The sequence below is a fragment of the Myodes glareolus genome, chromosome 5, assembly GCF_982192425.1.
Source record: "Myodes glareolus chromosome 5, mMyoGla1.1, whole genome shotgun sequence".
Taxonomy (NCBI): domain Eukaryota; kingdom Metazoa; phylum Chordata; class Mammalia; order Rodentia; family Cricetidae; genus Myodes; species Myodes glareolus.
This window is the reverse complement of record NC_142030.1, coordinates 88129111-88150752: the sequence shown is the minus strand read 5'-3', so window position 1 is coordinate 88150752 and position 21642 is coordinate 88129111. Positions and strand designations below refer to the sequence as shown.

Genomic DNA, 21642 nt, shown 5'->3' with positions numbered 1-21642 from the left:
GAAATGTAAGCAAGCAGAGGTTTGAATCTTAGCTACCATGCAAATGAGAGTCAGGATAGCAGAGCCCCTCCCCAGGCCTGCACCAAGTACCAGGGACCACAGAGCCCTGGGGCCTCAGATGGAGAACAGGCAGGGTTAGCACCTATAACTTGCAGGGTGAACTCAGCCTGCACGCAGCCTCCCTCACTGCTCAGTGTCACGCTGTACAGGCCACTGTCCTTCCGGCACGCACTGGGGAGGCACAGTCGCGCATAGCCATCCCCCAGAGCCACCTGGATGCCCCTGTGGTTGCTGCCCACCACCTCGTCCCTGTCCTTCCTCCAGATAGCCTGAACAGGGAGGTGGCTCCGGAAAGGAATCTTCACGACCACTGGCTTCCCAGCCTTGAACACCAGGGGCTCTCTCAGTGTCTCTGTCACATCTGGGGCAATGGTAGGGGGATCTGGAGAAAAAAAAAAAAGAACAAAAGAATCAGAGAAGATCAAGCCCTGGGACCCTGGGAATCTCGGAAAGAGCCCAGAGAAGGAATTCCCTACCCCACCTCATGAGGACTAGCAAAGGGAATGGGCTGTCTGCAGCAGGAGGGACCAGGGTCAGACCTCACCAAGAACTTCCTGGTAAAGAAGGAAATAAGATATTGGGTTGGGAAAGACTTGGGTTGGCTTCAAAAAAAAAAAAAAACCCGAGGATATTGGAGACAAGTCACAAATTCAGAGCTTTCACAGAGGGTCACAGAGGGTCATTTTCAGCGGATGCAGAGATGATGGGGCAGGAAAGGGCTGGGCCTCACCCTGAACAGTCAGGCTGGCCTCAGTGTGCTGTCTGCCAGCCACAAAAGTGTATCTCCCAGCCTGGGTCCCCTCCACGGGGGTGAGGATCAGTCTGTGTGTGAGCCCATCTTGCTCAAACGCGACCCCATCGCCGGCAGGGAGCTGGAGACAAGGATCACCATGGAGACAGCCGCTCCCACCCTGTCCAGTTTGTCCCTCATAGCTGCCCTGGGAACTAAATGGCCAGCACCACTTGCTGCTGTGTCCAGCACCCCCACTAACTCTCCAAAGCACCTTTCGAGACCAGTGCTGTTAGAAGTCCTATTTTATAGCTGAGGCACTCGTCCGAGGTCACATAACCCGTAACAGCAGAGCAGGGGTTAGGGGTCAGAGTTCACTGACATCACTGTGCTGTGCTGGTGGGGCAGAGGGGCTACTCTGGGAGACCAGTGAGCCCAGCTGGTCAGGATGAGACGATGCACTTGTGCAAGGCCTTCAAGGGTGTGTGGGATTCATGAGAGGGGCATTTGGGCTTGAGGGAGGCCAGCAGAGGCTAGGTCAAGGCTGGAACAAGTAACACAGTCATAATGTGTTTATTTTGAACCCACCACACTCCAGCTGTTTAAACATCTGTCAGAGTAGAAATATCAGTAAATGAAGAGTGAAAACTCCTGCCTAGTCTCCTCCTTCTGCTTCTCTGATCTGCCACGCTCCTCGGCCCCACCCACATTGGTTAGGAAAGAAAAGACATGAGGGATGAGGCATCAGTACCTTGACTCCATCCTTGAACCAGGTGCCAGGCCCCAGGTCACTGGTGAGGGTACAGGAAAGTATGGCAGCTCCCCCCAGCTGCACCTCCGTATCAACCAGACCCTGAGAGAAGTGGTCCATGGAGCCTGGAGAGACACAAAGTCCCCAAAGTCCAGCCTCTTACGCCCTGGCCTGCATTGAATTCTGGAAGGTTCCATGGTCCTGCCCACAGGGCTCAGCCCAAATCAGTGCCCGGTCTCCTGCTTTCCCCAGTACCTGGGCTGATGCTGATGCAGAGATAACAGTAAAGAAGAGTAATATAAGAGTAAAGAAGAGCATCTCCCACCCCCGGTCCCACAGACAGGTATTCCGAGTCACAGAGGCAGGCTAACTCTCTGGGACTTTGGACAAAGGGTTTCAAGATTAACCAGCCCAGGCGACCTTTGAGTTTCACACAGCCTGGGTTCCTTCTGCATGGGGAGGGAAAGGAGGGACTGCTCTCTGAATCTGCAAGGAATCCTAGAAAATGGAGACACTGGTAGGGACCAGTTCCTGTGCTGAAAGCAGAACTGGCACATGGGCAGCCCAGTACCCAGCAACCTTGCCCTCTGGTTCTACCCTAAGAGAACCACCAGCGGGGGTACCTACCTCGGGCCTCTGTAGAAGAGCCAGGGCCAGGCTTGTATCTGGATCTGGGGCTCTGGGTAGCATCTTGTCCCTGGCCACAGACATCCGACCTGCCCTCATGGGTATCTCTCCTGCTGCCAAGATGCCTGTGGGGGTCTGGCCTCCCATCTTCACTCCAAGATTCTTCCAGAGATCCTCTGTCCTCAATACTAGTCCAATGCCCCAGGCCTCTGGCCCTCTCTATAGCCCCTTTCTTCGCTGAATCAACTTCAGTTCCAAACTGTGCCTGACACCTGCTTCCACAGGGACCAGACTTTCTGCCTGACCCACCAAGGCCTTTCCCCCCATGTCCGTCACACTTCTTCGAGGCCCTGGATTCTTGGACTTTGCCAGTCTTAGCCTCCCAGGACCCCCACTCCTGGAGGGACCTTTGTCCATCTCCCTGCCCTGTTGCTAGTTGACAACCTGGCTCCTGGAATCCTCCTGATACACTTCTGAAGTCCCTTCTGCCTAGTGGACTATCCAATTCATCCTGGGGCCCTTGGGGTATTGAAATGACACCATCGCCACCCATTGCAGAATTCCTTCTGCTTAGGACAGTTGAGTCCTCTGTCAAACCAACCCCGCCCCTTCTATAACCTGGGCCTCTGCTTTCCAAAGAGCCTGGACCTTCACATTCACCAGAAGCCTCCTGGTCTGTTGCATATCCCCTGCCCTTAGAGGCTCCTTGCTCCTCCTGGGTTTGCCTGGAAATGGTGTAATTCTCCCCCAGGGAGCTAGAAGTCCCGAAGCTGCCTTGAACCTGGTCTTCCCAGCCTGGAGCCTGAATGTGGCCCATATCTTGCCCACTGTCAAGACCCAACATTGACTTGGTCTCACTCCCAGGACCATAGCTATGGTCTATCACCTGACCTGGCCCTGACAAGCTCTGAGAACTGGTTCCCCACCTCCTGCTTTTCAGGGAGTCTCCCCAATCCTGAGGTGTTGCTTCCCCTTGGCCTGCAACTCTATACCTGCCTGTTGTCCCCAAGCTGCCAAATTTATTAAAGTCTGAATCACTCCCTGACTCCAGAGTAGCTACCTTGGCCCCACCCTCACCCCCCACTGTCCCTCCACCTCTACTAGAAGCCCCCATAGCTCTTGCTTGGTCCGCAGATCCTCCCTCCTCACTGAGAGTCCCGCTGTTTCTAGGAGACCCTGGGAACACAGAACCATCTTTTCGTTCCCTGATACTTGATTTCCCCATAGAACCAATAGCACCCAATTCTTCAGGGATTCCTGAGAGTTCACAGCCCCCAAGACTGCTCTTGATACTCTGCCCACCTGAGAAGATATGTGACCTTCCTGGTGTCCCCAGATTCCCATGGTCCATAGCACTATCCCTGTGTGTGATGCCACCTGTAGTATCCAGTACTCCAGTCACCCCAGAGCCTACCCCAGGCCATGTCTCATCTGCAAGCCCCTTCCCTCTGCCCTTTTCTACTTCATCCTTGGAGCTCATGCCTACCTCTGCTGTTACCCTGTATCCTGATCCAAGACCCATGGATTCACATTCTCTGGGTGTAACCAGTGAGCCTGGTGCTCCCCCCTTTTCTGAACCATCTACATAGTGCATTTTACTCTCTGACTTCATTTTCCCAGGCCCCACTGAGCTTCCCCTATAGCCAACCTCATTCTTGGATTCCGTTCTTCCTGTTTCCCTCAAACCATCCTTTAAATCTGCTTCATTCCATGACAAAATCTCTCCAGAATGTTCTGGACCAGCTCGACAACTGGCCGCGTCCCTTAATGAAATAATTTCAGAAACTCCTAAACCATTCTTGTGACCTGCTATACTCCTGAGTTCCCTGACCCTATGGCCCTGGAAGTCATTCTTATAACCTGCCTCACTCCCTGACCCCACAACTCCAGAACACCCAATATTATTCCTATAATCTACATGGCACCCTGATCCCACAGCCCCAGAGCCCTCGGTTGCATTTTTATAACTGGCCCCACCTGCTGGTCCCATCCCTCTGAGGCCTTCTGAGCCATCTCTAAATACTGCCTCACCAACTAACCCTGCTCTCCCAGGACCAAGACCCCTTGACCCATCTCCATAAGCTATTCTGTCCCCAGTCCCCCAAGGGTCTGGAATTCCCGATCCACTCCTGTATCCAAATGCATTGCCAGGCATATGAGCCCAGTGGCCTTCAGAGCCAGCCTCAGCCTGAGGAGATACTGCCTCAGGGTGCCTGGCTTTGTCCAAATTCCCAGTCCCAGCTCCAGAGGTCCTGGCACCAAGGAACCTGATCCTCTCCCCATCTCCTTCCTTGTCTCCTTTCCCCAGAGATCCTAGTTCCATGGGTAATGGAACCCCAGTACCGTCTTCAAAGTCTCCTTCTCTAGATGCCCCCAGGACTCTGAAGCCCTCATAACCTCCAGGGTGACCCCAAGAATGTATTCTTCCAGAGTCCCCTGGTTCTTCTTCCATGTGTCTGTCCCCAACCTTTCCCACTGTCCCAGGGACCTTCACACCATCCCCACCCATAGATCTCACTGTCCCAGGGGCCTTCACACCATCCCCACCCACAGACCCCACTGTCCCAGGGGTCTTCACACCATCCCCACCCACAGACCCCACTGTCCCAGGGGACTTCACACCATCTCCACCCACAGACCCCACTGTCCCAGGGGACTTCACACCATCCCTACCCATAGATCCCACTGTCCCAGGGGCCTTCACACCATCCCCACCCACAGACCCCACTGTCCCAGGGGCCTTCACACCATTTCCGCCCACAGACCCCACTGTCCCAGGGGACTTCACACCATCTCCACCCATAGATCCCACTGTCCCAGGGGCCTTCACACCATTTCTACCCACAGACCCCACTGTCCCAGAGGACTTCACACCATCTCTACCCATAGATCCCACTGTCCCAGGGGCCTTCACACCATCTCTACCCATAGACTCCACTGTCCCAGGACTCCCTAAGTCACCATCCGAGCAGTGTTCTCCACCAGGGCCTGTTTGACCCTGACCTCGAAATACGTTCCAATGCTGAGCCCCACGAAGGCCACCCGAGCCGTTTCTGAGGCTGGCATCTCTCCCAGACATCTTTCCTACAGGACTACACTGATCTTTGTTTCCAGACCACAGTCCCCTAGACACCCCCGAACCATGCCTGTGAGTACCCCATTCCCCAGGCTCTGTCTCCACAGGTGCCTCACAGGTAGCTCTGCCATCAATGCCAAGGCCAGCTCCTGTTCCGTCTAGTACTCCTGAACTGTCACGGTAGGTAGCTCCATTCCTAGAACCCATGCCTTCAGAGCACCTGGAACCATCCTCATACCTAGACTCTGCCCACCCTGAACCGCCTAAGCCCACCTTGCAGTCCATCCCACCTCTGGACCCTTTTTCTCTGGATCTCTCTGATCCATTCCAGAAATCTGGTTTGGATCCTACTGCCCCTGGGTCTCCTAATCCTTCCACGTCTCCCATTGTTCCCCTAGAGCCCTGGACACCCAGGCCTGGAGATGTAACAAGCCTGTGGTTTCTGGCATCTATCTTCTGACTAGACACCATCAGTCCAGCTACTTGGGAACCATCCATGCTCCCTTCCTTCCCACCGGACCCCAGCACTCCAGACCCAAGGTGGGCCCCAGTTCTTCCGAGATTAGACCACGTGTCACCCTGAGGACCCACCTTTTCACACTCCACTCTGCCTGGATCCCCCGTGTCCCTCTGACCCACTGTCCAGCCCTGAGGAAACTGGAGATTTCTGGAGCCTTCCTCCATCCTGCCCAAGGGTCCAGCTGTGCCATGACCATCCCTTCCCTGGAGCTCTTGGAGGCCACCTCTCCAGTCTCTGGGATCTTCTAGACCCTCGGGAACAGTTTCATAGCCTCTTCCCACAACACCGTGACCGCCTGCCCCTTGCAAAGAGCCCTCAGCCTTGGCCTCACCACTCCTGCACCCCAGAAGTTTCCTGCCTCCAGATGATGGTTTCTGGGTGTCATTGCCAGCCGATGTCTGTTCTGGATACCCCCCTGCCTCCCAGTACACCCCAGCTCCTCCATGACTGGTATCTCCACCTGCCTGAATGCCCCAGCACTCACGGTCCATGCCTACCTCGGGGCTGTGACCTTTTCCTCTAGGAAACTCGGGGACGCAATAACTCCCTGGCCTACTGCGGCTTCTTGTGTCCCCCAGGCAGGCCCCACTAGTCCATCCTGCCTCTGTTCCTCTCTCCCTGCTCAGGTAATCCCTTCCTTCCATTTCATCCATATGATCACCCCACAATTTTGTTCCTCCCTTTTTCTGTGGAAACCCCTCAGCATCAGACTGGGATCCCCACAACACCCTCTGGGCTGCCCCAGCTCCCATGTGAGGGTCACAGAGCTGTCCCTGGCTATGTCTGTCCAGTGCACTGCCAGAGCCCTCTCTAGGCTCACTTCCTTCTCTGTTGCTCTCGAGCCTCCCATCCTGAGGGTGACTAGAGCTGGCCTCCCAACCTCCTGCTGTCCCCCATCTGCTATTCCTATTGTCACTTCTGCCATGATCTTGTTGTCTTTCCACAAAGCCCACACCCGATTCTGTGTCCCCTCCCCTTCCAGGGAGGTGTCCACCACAGTCTCCTTCTCTGTGGGGCTGACTGTCCCCAGGAAAAGGGAACCTGCCTGGCTCTCTTTCTAGAAAGCCTTTTTTGTTCTGGTCAGGGCCCCAGGCTGAATTAGCTAATCCTTCACCTCCCACCGAGGACCAGTCCTGCCTGTCAAAGGTACCCCTATCTGGGCCTGCTGTGAGCTGGGCCCCACTAGTCTCCTTGAGGGAGCCCTGCTCTCTGCATTGCCCTCCCTTGTCGCTGATGCCCCCAGAGTCTTCTGCTTCTGAGGCCAGAGCGTCTGGAGTTTGCAGTCGGTGGTCAGTATCTGTGGTCTGAGGGCCTTTCTCCTTCCCACCTTCGGTAAGGTGTTAATTACACCGAGGTCATTAGCCCATAGAGAGACAAGAGAAAAGGCCTTGTTAAAGGAGGTCCTTGTCTAACATGACCGCTTTACCTAGACCTCACCCTCCCCAGTGGAGAAGCTGCCCATTGGAGGAAAAGACAAGGATGCCCCGGCACCTTGGTAGAGAGCATCCCGTCACCTCCTCCCTCAGGCTTGTGATCTGCAGGCCGCCCCTTCCTGCCACATGGTCCCATGGCTTTGACACATATGCCAAGCTGTGAACTTCTCAAGCTGTTGTGGGTTTTAGAAGACTCACCTGTCCTACCTTCTCCCTCACCTGTGCCAGATCACAGTCTCCTGGGATCATTGCTCCCAGATGACAATGCTTAGGGGGACTAGGGTATCTCCTGGTCCAGCCCAGGAGCTTCTCATCCCCATCAAAATTAGATCACTGCCACAAGCACTAGCCCACAACCTGGGGGTCATCCTGTATCTGAGACCCCAGGGTAACCCTAAAAGATCTAATGGCGAACATACAGCTGGTTTTGGCTGGCCATGAATAGGCTGTGTGGCACTAGATCAAGAGTTAATCTAAGGAGCTTTCCTCATTCTCTCCGAATGAGAGAAACATGCAGAAGCAAATGACAAAGCAGAGGAAATCTCCTGTCCGTAGTCTGAGACCTTGTCTTGGCCAAGGCCGGGGAATTCAGAAGTGTGGCCACCACTCACCTTCAACCACCAGCCAGGCACTGGAGGCGTGGAGTCCTGTGTTCAACGAGTAGAGGCCCATATCTGAGCAACTGGCCCCCTTCACAACCAGCCGGTGGGTTAGCCCATCAGGGGACACAGAGACTTCGTATCTGTCACTGAGCCTCAGTGCTCGGTGCTGGAAATGCCAGGCAGCATTGGGACATGGATTGGAGAGTGTACATTCAAAGACAGCATCACCCTGGTCCTCGCAGCGGGCCTCTGCCAATGGTACCACCACTCTCGGGGGAATGGCTGCCATGGAAACAGGAAGGGGGGCATCACCTTTGCAATGCAACACAGGGAGGTCCGAGCACTGGCGTTAGGAATTAAGAAACCTAGTTTGTCACCTTGGCTGGGTTACTCCCTTACCCCATCTTCTGCAGCCACCAATAACCAGGTCCTTACTGAAGGCATCAGTATGCCCGTACATACATAAAACTTGGGACTGTAATCATATTATGATCACTGGATGATCTTAAATTCCCTTTTTACAAGCAAGGAGACTGACGCTTACGGAATGTATCAATCTAGGTTATTCACTGATATACTATTATTCATTGATAATCCCAGCTACTGGGGAGGCTGTGGCAGGAGCAATATAGTGGGCTATATGTGTGGCCTGCAATATAGTGGGTTTGTGACCAACCTGGACAGGTTTGGAGAGATCTTGTCTCAAAATAGAATGAAGAGCTGAGGGACTGGCCTTTGCCTAGAATGAGCTAGGTCCAAAAATGAAAAAAATGACTTGTCTCATCCTGACAACTAAGAGTTGGACACTTCAAGCCCACGCTCTTCTGCCCATGGCACACTGTTACTGGGCTTTTGAAGCCCATCCTAACACTCCAGGCCTGCTGAATGCCCTTTACTTTTTTCTTCATCCTCTGGCCTCCCCTTATCCTTCCAAGAGGCTCCTGGTTGTGTGCTCTATAAATGAAGCAGATACAGGTCCTCGTGGGCACAGGGCAGAGTTCAAGGAGGGGCACTCCCAGGTGGAAAAGGAACACAAGAAGTAGGAATGGAAGCAACCTGAGCTGCACAGGCCTGGCGAGCCCAGGTAGAAATCCTTGCTTGGGAGTTGTGGGAAAGAAGGACATTTATCAGAAGGGATGATGCTATCACAAAAGGCCGTGATCTGGGTCTGGTTTGAAAATATTCGTTTGTGACAGAAGGTCTGAGGGAAATGTCATATATGCCTGTATCCCTGACCCATTTTGTAGAACCCAGCTGGGTACCAAAGCAGACACATCTGGGTGCATCCCTCCTCCTAGTTGCCCTTGGAAGGCAGCCACGTCATATGTACCCCCTCCAGAGCACCAGCATGGGCCGTCTCCTCTCCTCTATCCAAACTTCTGCGGCAAAGAATACTCACTGCTGGCCTCCAGTTCTGTGGAGAAGACCACAGCATCCTCCACCATGACCTGGTAAAGGCCAGCGTCCTCGGGCCGCAGGTCCTGGATCTGAAAGTGGTAGCGTTTCCCCAGTCGTCTCAGACAGTGCTTGGTCTGGTTATCAAAGCCATAGGGAATCATCTCACCATCCTGAAGTCAGAAAGGATGGTTCAGGGCCTCCATGGGTCCAAAGATCCTCCTAGCCTAGCCTCACTCTGGCGACCCACCAACAGTTTTCTCTACTGGTCAGGGTAAAAAACAACACGATCCATAAAAGATATGTGGGTTGCGGGATCAGGGCACAGATCAGAGCCTGGGTGTGAAGGCATGGGGTCATGAAGTAGGTGGAAATGTATGTTCTAAGACTGTCCAGGCCTCTTTCCATGAGTGGATGCAGACACATCTGAGATTGCTGGTCCAGATTGTGCTGGGAAGAGGGCTGCTTTACAGCCCTGTGTGTTAGCAGGAGAGCTGACCCTATGACCTGGGACCAGTTCTTTCATTCACCGAGGGGAATGTTCGGAAAATGTCTTCAGGGCTGCACAAAACATAGTCATTTATACATATGATCATCCTTGCTTAGCCATACATTTATTTCCTACCTGCTGAGAATTAACAACAGCTAACACTTATCAGACGCCTGCTGTGTTCCTGGCACTGAACTGCTGTGTTCAGGTACTTGAGACATCCTAATAAAAAGAACAAAGACCCCTGCGCTGGGGAGCTAGAACCCCATGGGGGAGAATCACCATAAATGAGTAAGCGGTTTGTATATGGAAAAACAGAACTAAGAGAACAAAGCAAGCTAAGTGGGTAAGGGGCTAGGAAGCACCAGGGAGGAGCAGGGAGCACAGCAGAAGCACCTAGGGGGATGAGGGAAACTAACCACATGGATGTCAGAGGTGAGCATGCTAGGCACAAGGGGTGGTTACAGAGAAGGAACAGGAACAAGGCCAAGGAGCAGCAAAAGGGCAGCAAGGAAGAAGAGAGACAGGTGGGAGGAGCGAGGTCGCAGGCCAGACAAGGGTGCATGGTGTCATTTGGGCATTGCGGTATTCTATAAGACAGCTCTTCTGATCCCTTACTTCATGGATGAGGAGACCGAAGCTCAGGAAAGATGTTTAGTCTGAGGTGTAAGCGAGTGTGAGTGTTACAGCCCTGAAGCTGCAAAGGTATCCTGACTTATGAGAAAGCCAGGCTATACCTAGAGCCGCAATAGGACAGCTCAGCCTTGGAGGGAAAGTATCCTAACTAGTCGGGATCCAGGGTGAGTTTGGCTACAGAAGAACCATAGGGGTTGCATCGCCCAATCCTACATACCTGTACTGGCTTCTCTGTCTTTACCCTGCTCTGCATTAGACACTGTATAGAGTAACAGGCCTGGCTCAAGGAGAGGTAAGAAGTGTCTAGAGACTGTCCAACACAGAGTATGACCTAACTCCAACCGGAAACCCCACGGGTGAATGCTTACCCCTTGGTGTTCTAGATGGTTCCATGGGACCCATCATTTCCCTCCCATCAGGTCCTCTAGCCTCACCTTGTACAGGTAAATCTTGCTCCCAAAGTCCTTGAGATCCAGCTCCAGGTCAAACGTGGCGACCCCTTCCTTGGTGACCCTGATGTGTCTCAAGTTGGCAATGGCGTGGACATACTAGAGGGCAGACAAACCTATGAGGGGGGCTCCAAAGCAGTCTCTATGGGGCACTACAAATCTCTGCAGATCTGGTCTCAGTCCTGGCCTACAAAATGGCCCTGAAGAGCAGGAATTTATTGATTCTCAAGTGAGGATACTTAGACCCTCAAGGAAGAAAATTCAAAGATAAAAAAGTCAGGTGTAGAAGGAAACCAGGAGAGGGCTCTGGGTGTCCATCCATCTGGTCCACCTGCTAATGGACATTAGGTGGCCATCACCAGGCAAAGCCATGTACTAGGCTCTAGGTGTCCATCCATCTGGTCTACCTGCTGATAGACATTAGGTGGCCATCACTAGGCAAAGCCATGTGCTAGGCCCTGGATTGATACAGGTAAGAAGGATTGAAAGAAAAGCTGAGACCCTAGTTGGGAGGCTGGAGAAGACACCTTCAAAATGCTACATACAGAACAATGAAAATAAGTTATTTTCCTACCCCAGAAGGAAATAACAGACTTATGTCAAGTTAGACACAATAAGGAACTTCCTGTGTAGTTTATAAGATACTGGAATCAGAGTATTAGAGTCCTCAAGAAATAAGTCCCCAAGTCTGGCAATAATAATAATGAAGACAGTGGTGATGGGGGCATTCGTTAGAATCTTACTATGTGTTAGGCACTAGGCTAATTACTATAAGCACATTTTCTCGTTTATCCTCTCAACTACAGGGTAGATTTTGCTATAAACACTGTTATACAAATGAGTAAATAAAGATAACAAACCCCTAACTTTTCTGAAGTCCAGAGTGTAGTAAGTATCAGGCCCTGGTATCAAACCCAGAGCAAGCTTAGAAGGCTGGATCCTTAGCAGAACCTCTCAGTGGGGCTAGATGATTGTCTACCACCCTGGGTTTTCCAAAGCCAGCTCCTGGTGTGTGAGGGCCCTCCAGGCCTTGTGTTCTGGGTAGGAGATGGGAGCAGGGTCAGAATACCTGTGCCACTCTGTCTTCTTGGTCCTTCTTCATCTCCTGCAGCTTGCGTAGCATGCCACGGAAGTCAACGATGCCGTGCTGCATACAGATCTTCTCATAGTCCTTACGGTCTGCAGTCATGAGCATCTGCCACACCTGCGCAGACTCCATCTTTTTATCAGGGGCTGGAGGCGGGGTCCTGGGGATCAAGGCTGGTGGGTCAGAGGCTAGAGGAGTCCCAGGTATTGACCAGCTGACCCTGGCAGTCTGAGTGGTCTAGGGAAGCTGTCCTGTGCGTACTTGAAGAGCAGGCACAGAGGCTGAAATCTCTGGGGTAGACCATGATCTCAATGAAAGGACCTAGACATTGGATTAGGCAAGCCTTACCCCGTGGCTTCAGTTTATAGAAGACTCTGGGCTCCTAACAACCGGCGGTGTTGATTGCTGAGTAGAATGTCTTTGGATGGCAATGAGGTTAGGACTGAATTGTTCTGCTGCTTTAGCTCATATTTTTAAATCACTGTTCGCAGGACCTTCCATTTGCAAAGGGGACTGAGGGAAAGGAAGACTCAGGGGTACAAAGCTTTAAAGTGGCCAAATTCAGGACGCCCAGATCTGTGCTCTTCAGGCTTCCCTTCTACTAGTGAGTGGTAGTCTGGCTCTTTTTTTTTTTTTTTTTTTTTTAAATCAGAAGTAGAGGGTGAGCCCAGTTTGCTTATAGAAGGAGCTGAGGTGGGTACCCTGTGAGCTCCCAAATCCTCCAGGCAGCCCCAGACCCACCTCTTTTTCAGCATCTTCCGAAAGTCTATCAGCTCTTGCTTGAGGTCTAGAAAACAAGGAATACGCCTTGAGTTCCAGGTAGGGTCCAAAGCAAGGCTATCTGGTCCAGGGCTGATGATCTGAGATTTTTATTTTTCCATAAATCGCTAATGCCCACAAGGTGTGTGTGGTTATACCAGATGGGGAGCAGCATTCAGAGGCCGCAGAGGGGTGTTCTGACCAATCTACATACCCTCCTGAGGTTCCTTTTGCCTTTTTCGGTTCTTCCGAAAACCCACTGGACCATCCAAGGAGGAGAGGAGAGAGGTGGTGTGCACAGACAGGGAGAGAAGCAAGACGCTTGGATGGTCTCTCTGGGAAAGGGGCCAAGTCCCAAAGCCCTGGCCTCCCGCCTGGTCTGTCCTTTAAGGCACAACATCTCAGCAGAAGGGAGAGATGAGAGTGAGGGTCTTCCCTGAGCTTTGATACCTCAAAGCTTCACCGTGAGCATCATTGGACAAGGCGGAAACTCACATGTCTACAGGGAAGTGGCAGGGAGAAGGGAAGTGGCCACTGGCAACCACAGCAAATTCAAGGGCATCCAAAGAGCATCTGAGAGTTGCCAGTTCAGATGATAGGACCCGAACTGCCAAACACACCAGACTCTGCTTTTTGACTAATCCCTTGGTCATTCATAATCCTCTTCTTTGCCACCTGCTTCCAAAGGAAGGTCTGGGGAAACTCAACATGCTTTCCTCATGCAAATAACAGTTACCATGTGACATAGTTCTAGGCAGTGACATGTACACCAATGTGCCTAGTTTTTGAGTCTGGAACTTTTGCTTCCTTGAGGAGAGAGGCAAGCGTCCTTGCCCCCCTCCCTTTCCCTCTCTTCCTATTCAAGTGCAGATTAAATTTGGATCCGCAGTGATCAGTCAGCCTGCTAAGAATGCAGAACAGCGAGACAAGAAGAGCCTGCTCTCCTAGGACAGTCAGAGCAGCAGAGTGAACCCTGGACTTTAATCTCAGAATTTCTTACTTTGTGAAGCAATTCCGTATCTTTACTTCGTGGACTTTTCTTGGGCTGTTCTGGTACTTAGAGGCAAGGTGAATGTGTCAGCTTACTTGAGGGACTAGGTTTGCTTCCTCAACAGGTATCAACCTTCCAATTATTACACACCAAAAAAATGTAAGGGTCTTCAAACAGCATGCAAACAAAACAAAAACCGTCTGTGAGATAGGACTCAGTCTTCAGGCTGCCTATTTGTCCCCTCCGATGTTGACGTATACAAAATATCTAGTGGAGAGTGGGAAAACTGAGACCCAGGAGGGAAAAGAAAGTAGCTGTGTAGAAGACAGGACTAGAAACCAACACCTGGGGCGTGGCCCTGTTCAGAGCAACTACCACAGGTGTGGCTGAAGGCGTGTCTTTCAGGCGGTTACAAACTGAGTGCCACTGGGTGGAACCAGGGCTCCAGCAAGTCCTGGGGAAACAGCAGCATGGCCTCGGGTCCTCCCTCTCCTCCCGCCATCCTGTGGGTCCTCTGTGAGTGTTCTCTGGAGAGAGCTGATGCCCTGCACCCTGATGGGCTCAAGGGACAAGCCCACCTTCGATGACGGTGAGCCTCACTGAGCACGTGGCTTCTCCGTAGGCATTCACGGCTCTGCAGTGGTACAGATCCGAGTCCTCTCCAGTCAGCTTGTTGATCTGCGGAGAGGCCAAGGGCAAGGGAATAGGGCTAACACTCCCTTCCTGCGTGCACTACACACGGTTGTGTGTTGGAAACATGAAGATGAACTCTTTCCCCATGGAGCTCACAGTCTTCATCAGGAAATGCAGACATCAGAACAAACTCTGGCTCAGGGCAGAAGGAGGATGTTCTTGCCATTGGAGGCAATATGGGTCGCAGAAAGAGCTTGCTCTGTGTGTCAGATGAACCTGGCACTGGAGACTATCTCTGTCATGCATTACTAGCGATGGGACCTTGGGCAAGTTCCCCAATCGCTATGAATTTTAATTTCTTTGCTTGTAAGATGGGGATAATAGTATCTCAAATACTAGTGAATGGTCATGATTAACTCATGTCCTCTGTGATAAGTGTTTGGTCCGGGGCCTGACACTTGTGTTTCACAGTTAGTGTCTCCAATGTCACTAATATTAACCCTAATTGATTGAGAGGGAGGATACTGCTTGTCTGGTGACAAGATGGATACACTCCAGTACACCTCCTGTAAGCTGAAAATAATATCAATTGGAAATGCATTGAGTACAGCTAACCTACAAATTTCACCCTAGCCTTAATGTAAACTAGCACTTCCTGGAGCCTGCGGTTGGGTAAGATGATTAAGGCCATCTTAAAAAGGGGGTTGAATGCCTCGTGTAATTCAGCAAATACAATATGCTATAGAATAGTTATTCTCTGACTGATGGAGGCTGCAGGTTGTTGTCGTTGCTCAGAGTGAGTGGCTCGCACCTGCGTATTTCTCATCCATGAAAAGATCAAACTGAAACATTAAAAACTCAGTGTGTCATTTCTACTCGATGCACATTGTTTTTCCACCAACATAGGATCAAAACCTGCGAGTGGAACTATGCTAATATAAGGACTGTGCTCAGTTTAAGGCGGGACACTGACTAGCCCCTTCACATGACCTTTTCGTTTTTACAACTCCTTAGACTATGGACTGTGATTCTGCTGTTCCATAGGTGAGGAAAGAGAGGGAAAAAGAGGCAAGCAGCTAGCTTTCCAAAGTCAAGGTGAGGAGCCTGCAACTGTGACCCAGGTGTGGTCCAGGTGTGTTAGCAGAGGTTTCAGTAAACCTACCAGGGCATCTCCTGGCTCAGGAGAGCTTGAACCATGGGTCAAAGTTGAATAGATCCAACTGTGGAATAATCTCTTCCTCCCCTGGGGACTGGACACTCTTAAGAATTTAAGGGACGGTGGGAGCTCCCAGACTCTGGATTGACAACTGGGGAACCTGTCTGGGATCAAACTAGGCCCTCTGAATGTGGGTGACAGCTATGTGCTTGATCTGTTGAGGGTTGGGGGAGGGGTGCTCGGCAGTGAGACCAGAACTTATCCTGAAGTCATGAACTGTATTTTTGGAACCCATTTCCTACAGGAGGATACCTTGTACAGCCTTGATACAAGGTGGAGGTGCTTGGTCCTGCCTCAACTTGGTATGCCAGACTTTCTTGACTCCCCCAAGGGAGGCCTTACCCCCTCTGAGGAGTGGATGGGAGGAGGTGGGGGTGGTTGAAGGGGAGGGAGGGGGAATTGAGGTTGCTATATAAAATGAAAAGAGAATTTTAAAGAAAAAAAAAGAATTCAAAGTACTAAGAAGTGACCCATGAACCCTGGATCGGAATGGCTGCAGCGCTCACCTGCAGCATGTGTTCCTCGCTGCCGGGAGCAGAGAAGAACCGGTACTTGCTGGAGTTTCGGAGATCCCCTTTGGTGCTTTGCCAGTGCACTTCAGGCCTGGGCTCCCCACAGACCACCGCCCGAAAAATGGCATTCTTTCCTGTGGCAGGAGGAAGCAGCTTGGGGGTAGAGTGGCAATAGGTGTTATTTAGATTTAAACTTAATCATTCTCCCTGTTGCGGGAATCCCAGCTCCCTATTCCAAAAGAAGCACCCGACTTTGATTCAGAAATACCCAACTTTGATCCCCTTGACTTGGGACTCATAATGTCAGGTGGAAACAGTTTCCAGGTACCCAGAAGCAGTGCTGGCCTGATGTCCATCACGCAGAGGCCTGGTGTCCCCAAGAGAAAGATGTGGCTGTGTGGTCTGTGGTGGGGGAGGTAAGCAGGGCTGGAGTGGAAGGCAGATTCCTTTGAGAGTACGTGCATCATGAGGCTAAGAAGTCTCCCAAACCAAGGAAGAGTGTGAGAATTTGTGAGTTGGGTTCCTAAGAGGATGGGCAAGACAAACTTGGAAAGGTTTGGTACTCAGTGGAGCTGGTCCTGAGACATAGGACTCCAGCTTCAGAAGAGACCTGCAGGTTCATGCAGGGCAAGATGGTGTGGGAGCTACTTCACCCTCACAGAGCCTGGCTGCCTCCTGCTAGGAACAGCTCAGCAGAAGAATCTGAAGGTCCCAGGGTCCTGCTTTTGTTTCAGATTTAGAAAAGTAAAATACTGCACCATTATTTTTCTTATACCAGAATGTTAACTAAACTTTATGGCAAGGATTTATGACCAGGGAAGGAACACCACTTCCCTGGGTGCTACTGTGTGTGTGGCCTTTTAAAATGGCACTTCTGAGCCTAGCCTGTGAACCACTAGACATGTGGCTCTTTAGGGCAAGGTTGGAAGAAAAGGTGTGTGTGTGTGTGTGTGTTCACACATGCATGCACAGTCATGTGTATATACATAGAGACTAGAAGTCAAGGTGTCTTCCTTGCTCATCTTCTACTTTTTTTTCAGTATTTTCCCTTCACTTTTATGTGTACAGGTGTTCTGCCTTCATGTGTATCTGTGTACCACATGTGTGTGGTGCCCTCAGAGACCAGAAGAGGACATCGGATCCTCTGGAACTGACCTTACAGATATGAGCTGCCATGTGGGTCCTGAGAATCAAACCTTGGTCCTCTAGAATAACAGCCAGTAGTCTTAACTGCTGAGCCATCTCTCCTGCCCTTCCACCTAATTTTTTGGGACAGGGTCTGAAGACCTTAAACTCATCAGTTGGCCAGACTGACTGTCCAACAAGGTCCTGGCATCCTGCTCACTCTTCCTCCCCAGTATGGGGACCATAGGCACACCTGTGTGCAACCCAGTGTCCAGACAGGGTTTCTCTGTGTAACAGGCCTGGCTGTCCTGGAACTCACTCTGTAGACCAGGCTGGCCTCAAATTCACAGAGATCTGCCTGCCTCTGCCTCCCAAATGCTGGGATTGAAGGCATGCGCCACTGCTGCCTGGCTCCGTGTCAGACTTTTTATGTGGGCTCCTAGGAACCCAAGTGTGGTCCTCATGGTTGTGTAGCAGGGACATTAATGACAGCCGCCCTCTCTGCCCTGGGAGAAAAGGTTTTTAAATAGCCTCTTCCTATAGAACCTTAGAGGCAGGAAGAGGAGAGAAAAGAACCTGGGGGCCTGCTCCCCAGCTAGTGTCAGCCAGCCCTTGTTCCCCCCTACATAGTGTGAACTTTCCTTGTTCCCTTTCCCCATAGTCTCCTCGGGCTTCTGTCCTTCCTGGGATGCAGGAAGACAGATGCCACTGAATATAGGAAGGATGGAAGCACAGGTAATGGACACAGGAAGGATAGGAAGGTTAGGTGGCCAGACTTCTTCCTGTGCTTTCTGGGGAGTGGGAGAGCAGGGACCATGACACCCTCGGCAATATCCACTAGGGTCTTACCCTCCGGGAGAGCCAAGGTGACAGGTTTCTGCTTGAAATCTGGCGTGCTGCCGCCCTCGGGGATCTTGTCCACCAGCTGCCGGATGCTCACGCCAGGGATGGAGGGCTTCTTAGGGGACTTTCCTGAAGAGGGTAGGAGGAGTCCATCTTGATCTCCCTCCCATTCAGTCAGGGAACCAGGTCCCCCATTTCGCTAGCTGTCGAGGCAGACTTGTCCCGCCCACCCGTTGTCTGTAAAGGATGCCTTTAAGCTTTCCAGTGGGAATCTGGTAGTTCCTCTCTGGTTGTGTGCCATCGAAACACTCTGGGTGTGTCAGTAGAGATAAACCAGGGAAAGGAGGATAGGAAAGAGCCATGCTTCAGAAAGCAGAAGTCAGTTTGTGTGGAGGCTCAGTAAAGTCGAGCAAAGCCCACACTGAAGGAGCGGAGATGGTGCTTTCTCAAAGAACCCTGGGCTGGACTTCCTCCCTGCCTTCTACCCATGTGAGGAAGAACAGTGAGGGGTAGAGGGGCAGCTAGCTCTCTTACCTGCCATACTTCCAGCTTCTCCTTGCGCTTCTGAGAATGAAAATTGATCTCCTGAGGGCGGCAGATGAAGGGCTCATGAAAGGCCTGGGTTAATGTCAGTCAATCTCTCCTACATCATCAGGGGTACCAGCCAGGATCTAAGATGGATGTTGGGGATAGGTGATGCCCCTAAGAGCTTGTCTAACACCCCAAATGAAAACGATTGCTTTCCTGCCATCCCCTAGCACAGCTCCATTAGACCGATTTCCCCGGGGAAGGTTCCAGGGAAGAAGTAGGTGCTGCCCAGTTTCCGAGGAAAGAAAACCATGGTGTCGGGACTGCACACTGTACTGATGGCCTGACCTCCTGGTGGGACCCAAGCTCTTCACCATTCAGAGAGTAAGACCAGACTCATCCAGGAGACTCGTTCAACAGCAGTGCCCTCTCAACTTTGGAATGCAGATTCCCCACCAAGATCTTGAGTTTTTCCTGGAGCCCCAGATCCTTTTACCTCCCATCTTAACCAATGTGGAATCCTCAGCTCTCAAGGTCTGTGGAACTAAGATCCTGATTTAGGGACTCTGAAGCTCTGCTCTCCCCAAGCCAATAAGATCATCAGAAACCCACCCTCTTTCCTGTGAACTACAGCATCAGATGAACAGGAGTGTATCCCCTTCTCCCAAACAGGCCCCCCATCCTCTCCCCTTAGCCTCCTTTTACTGCACCCATCTGTTATTGTCCATAGAGACGGAGTAGGGTTGGCTCTGGGGAAGGATGAGAGCTATGAATGAGTTAAAGGGAGACTTGTGAGAATCCTCCATCAATCCCACCTCCTGAGAGGTTGATGCATGGCCAAGTGGTTCCAAGCGTACTTCCTGCCCAAAGAACGCAGTCATCAGTACAGAATCACACATGCCAGAGCAAAGTCCATGCTCCAACTGATAGGCTTTCTTCCCCAACTGCCCACTTGCTGCCACTTCTGGCCCCCTCTCCAGCCTAGTCCTGGCCTCCCTGTGTGTAGGAATGCCATAGTGTGCCAACTGTGTTCTGGAGCGGTCACAGACACCACAGGAGCCATAGCCACTGCACCGAAAAGGGTCACAGGGGTAGACAGGAGAGGGGACAACTTGGACAATCAGGCTCAGATGGCTACACTAAGTGTGGGAAGGTACCCCGAGATTCCCGTTCCTCCCTCCCTCAGGTCAACATCTGACAAAGGGAAGCACTGGCCCCAGCCACACCGGAGGTTGCGTTTGGCACATTTAACTCCCTTATCACCATCACCATTATCTCCAGTAGATCTTGAGGCTATTGGTCACATGTCAAGAATAATCCATATACCAGCCTCTTACCTTTGCCTCCTGCAGGTCCAGGTAAGAAGCAAAGAAATAGGAGCCTGTAGTCCTCAAAGGTCCAGTGTCATGCTACTTCAGGAATAATCTAGAAGAAATACAAACTCAATGACTAATGAGAAGTGTTTGGCTAGAGAACAGAGGGATGTAGACTTAGTTAGAGGGGATGGGAAAGGGAATTAATTCTTTCCTTCATGATTTATTTCCGCACTTGGGAAGACCCCTTATTGTTATCAGCAGATGCGTTCATTTCAGCCTATCCCAACCAGACACTGAGTTCGGGGCCAAGTTGCGTCTCCCTTAACTCTTCCCAGATCCTTCCCAGGGTCTCATCTGCTGCCCCAGAACCTGCTCCATTCCGCCAGCCTAGGTCCCTGCGACCTCAAACTTCTCAAGAGAAAAAAAAGAACCAAACAGGGTTCCTTTCAATTGCTTTGGCCTTAAGGTTGCTACTCTGAACTGCTAGTAAGATTTTTAACTTAGGGGCTGGAGAGACGGCTCAGTGCTAAAGAGCACTGACTGCTCTTCCAGAGGACCTGGGTTCAATTCCCAGCAGCCATGTGGCAGCTCACAGCTGTCTGTGACTCCAGTTCCAGGGAACCAACGCCCATGACAAAACACCAATGCACATAAAATGAAAATAAATAATTTTTTTAAAACAAGATGTTTAACTTGGATGTCATAGTACATTCTCTACCAGGCAGTACCTGGAAAAACCAGACCCAGAACAGAACCAAACAGACAGAACCCACTGAAATTCCCTCCTCCAGGGATACTGGGGTCCCCTAAGAGGTGTCCGAAATGCACCCCAGCCTGTGGTCAGTCAACCGGGTATCTGTGGGGCTTGTCTCAGGACTACTGCCTGCTCTTTCCTGGGCGCAGTTCAGCGCCTCCCTCCCTGCCCTTCCCAGGCCAGCCAGATGGCCAGGGACAGGGACACAGCGCTCACTCACCTGAATGGCCCACCAGCCTCCAGCCTCCTCACACTCCTTCCTCCCTCTTCCCAGCTGCTGCCGGCTGCCAGAGACTCTGAGCCGTCTGGCGTCTGGTGGTGGACAGGCAGAACAGGAACAGATGTAGGTCATGGCAGGAGCCTTGCTTGCTCTCTGTGCCCCTCCCACTCACCCCCATCTCCTCCTCCTCTGGCCTTGGATTGGCAAGGCAAGGCCCCCAGCGTTAAGGGACCAGCTTGGGGGGAGGCCAGAGATGGAAGGGTCCCATGGCATTGACTGGTCCAGCTCACGTTTTGCAGAGTCTTAAGCTCTTCCCCAGATCAGCTGAGGTACATTGGCTCCACAATGCCTCTTTTATCTGACTTTTATCTGACTCCTTTGAGTGGGGGCATTTTCAACATGCTCAGCCTCCAATTTTCAGTTAAGCTCGTCCCCTGGGACCCTTGACACAGTAAGTCACATTGATACACAAAGCCCCTGTCCTTTTGATAATTGTATCCCATAGGGGTACCAAACAGTCAACAAACTTTGAGATTGAGTCACAAGACCCAGAGAGACTAAAGTGCGGAACCCAAAGGCTAAGCCCCAGACTCAGGTACTGTTAGGCCCTGGGAATACAAGCGTAAGCAAACATCGGGTCCTCTGCTCATGAAGTCTAATGGAACAGATAGATGTTGACCAGCCAGTTACAAACTGTGAACAGTCTCTGGAAGAGCAAGCCAAGTACGCCTGAGGGTAGAAAGCTAAGAAAGGGCAGCCCTGGCTGAGTTTGGACAGATAGGGTCTGGAAGCCGCTGTAGGATTCTGACTTTTCTGGAAAAGGCTGTTGAGTGATGACAGAATCCAACTGAGTTCTAACAACGTTTACCTTGGCTGCACAGAGAAAGAA

At 51.6% G+C, this 21642-nt stretch overlaps 1 protein-coding gene across 1 annotated transcript in view; it reads right to left on the bottom strand.

The window, feature by feature from the left end:
* Igfn1 (immunoglobulin like and fibronectin type III domain containing 1) overlaps positions 1-20885 on the bottom strand; it is a 31827-nt gene extending 10942 nt beyond the window's left edge. The window contains exons 1-16 of the mRNA XM_087906653.1: positions 20754-20885; positions 18470-18520; positions 17942-18098; positions 15962-16101; positions 14185-14284; positions 12830-12874; positions 12598-12643; positions 11839-12016; positions 10755-10868; positions 9199-9367; positions 7809-8081; positions 7042-7091; positions 2169-2283; positions 1542-1666; positions 791-932; positions 143-442 (exon numbers count right to left, since the gene is read on the bottom strand). Coding sequence (XP_087762779.1) covers positions 143-442; positions 791-932; positions 1542-1666; positions 2169-2283; positions 7042-7091; positions 7809-8081; positions 9199-9367; positions 10755-10868; positions 11839-12016; positions 12598-12643; positions 12830-12874; positions 14185-14284; positions 15962-16101; positions 17942-18098; positions 18470-18520; positions 20754-20885 — 2137 coding nt within the window. The remainder of the gene's footprint in view (positions 1-142; positions 443-790; positions 933-1541; positions 1667-2168; positions 2284-7041; positions 7092-7808; positions 8082-9198; positions 9368-10754; positions 10869-11838; positions 12017-12597; positions 12644-12829; positions 12875-14184; positions 14285-15961; positions 16102-17941; positions 18099-18469; positions 18521-20753) is intronic.
* Positions 20886-21642: the final 757 nt, after the last annotated feature.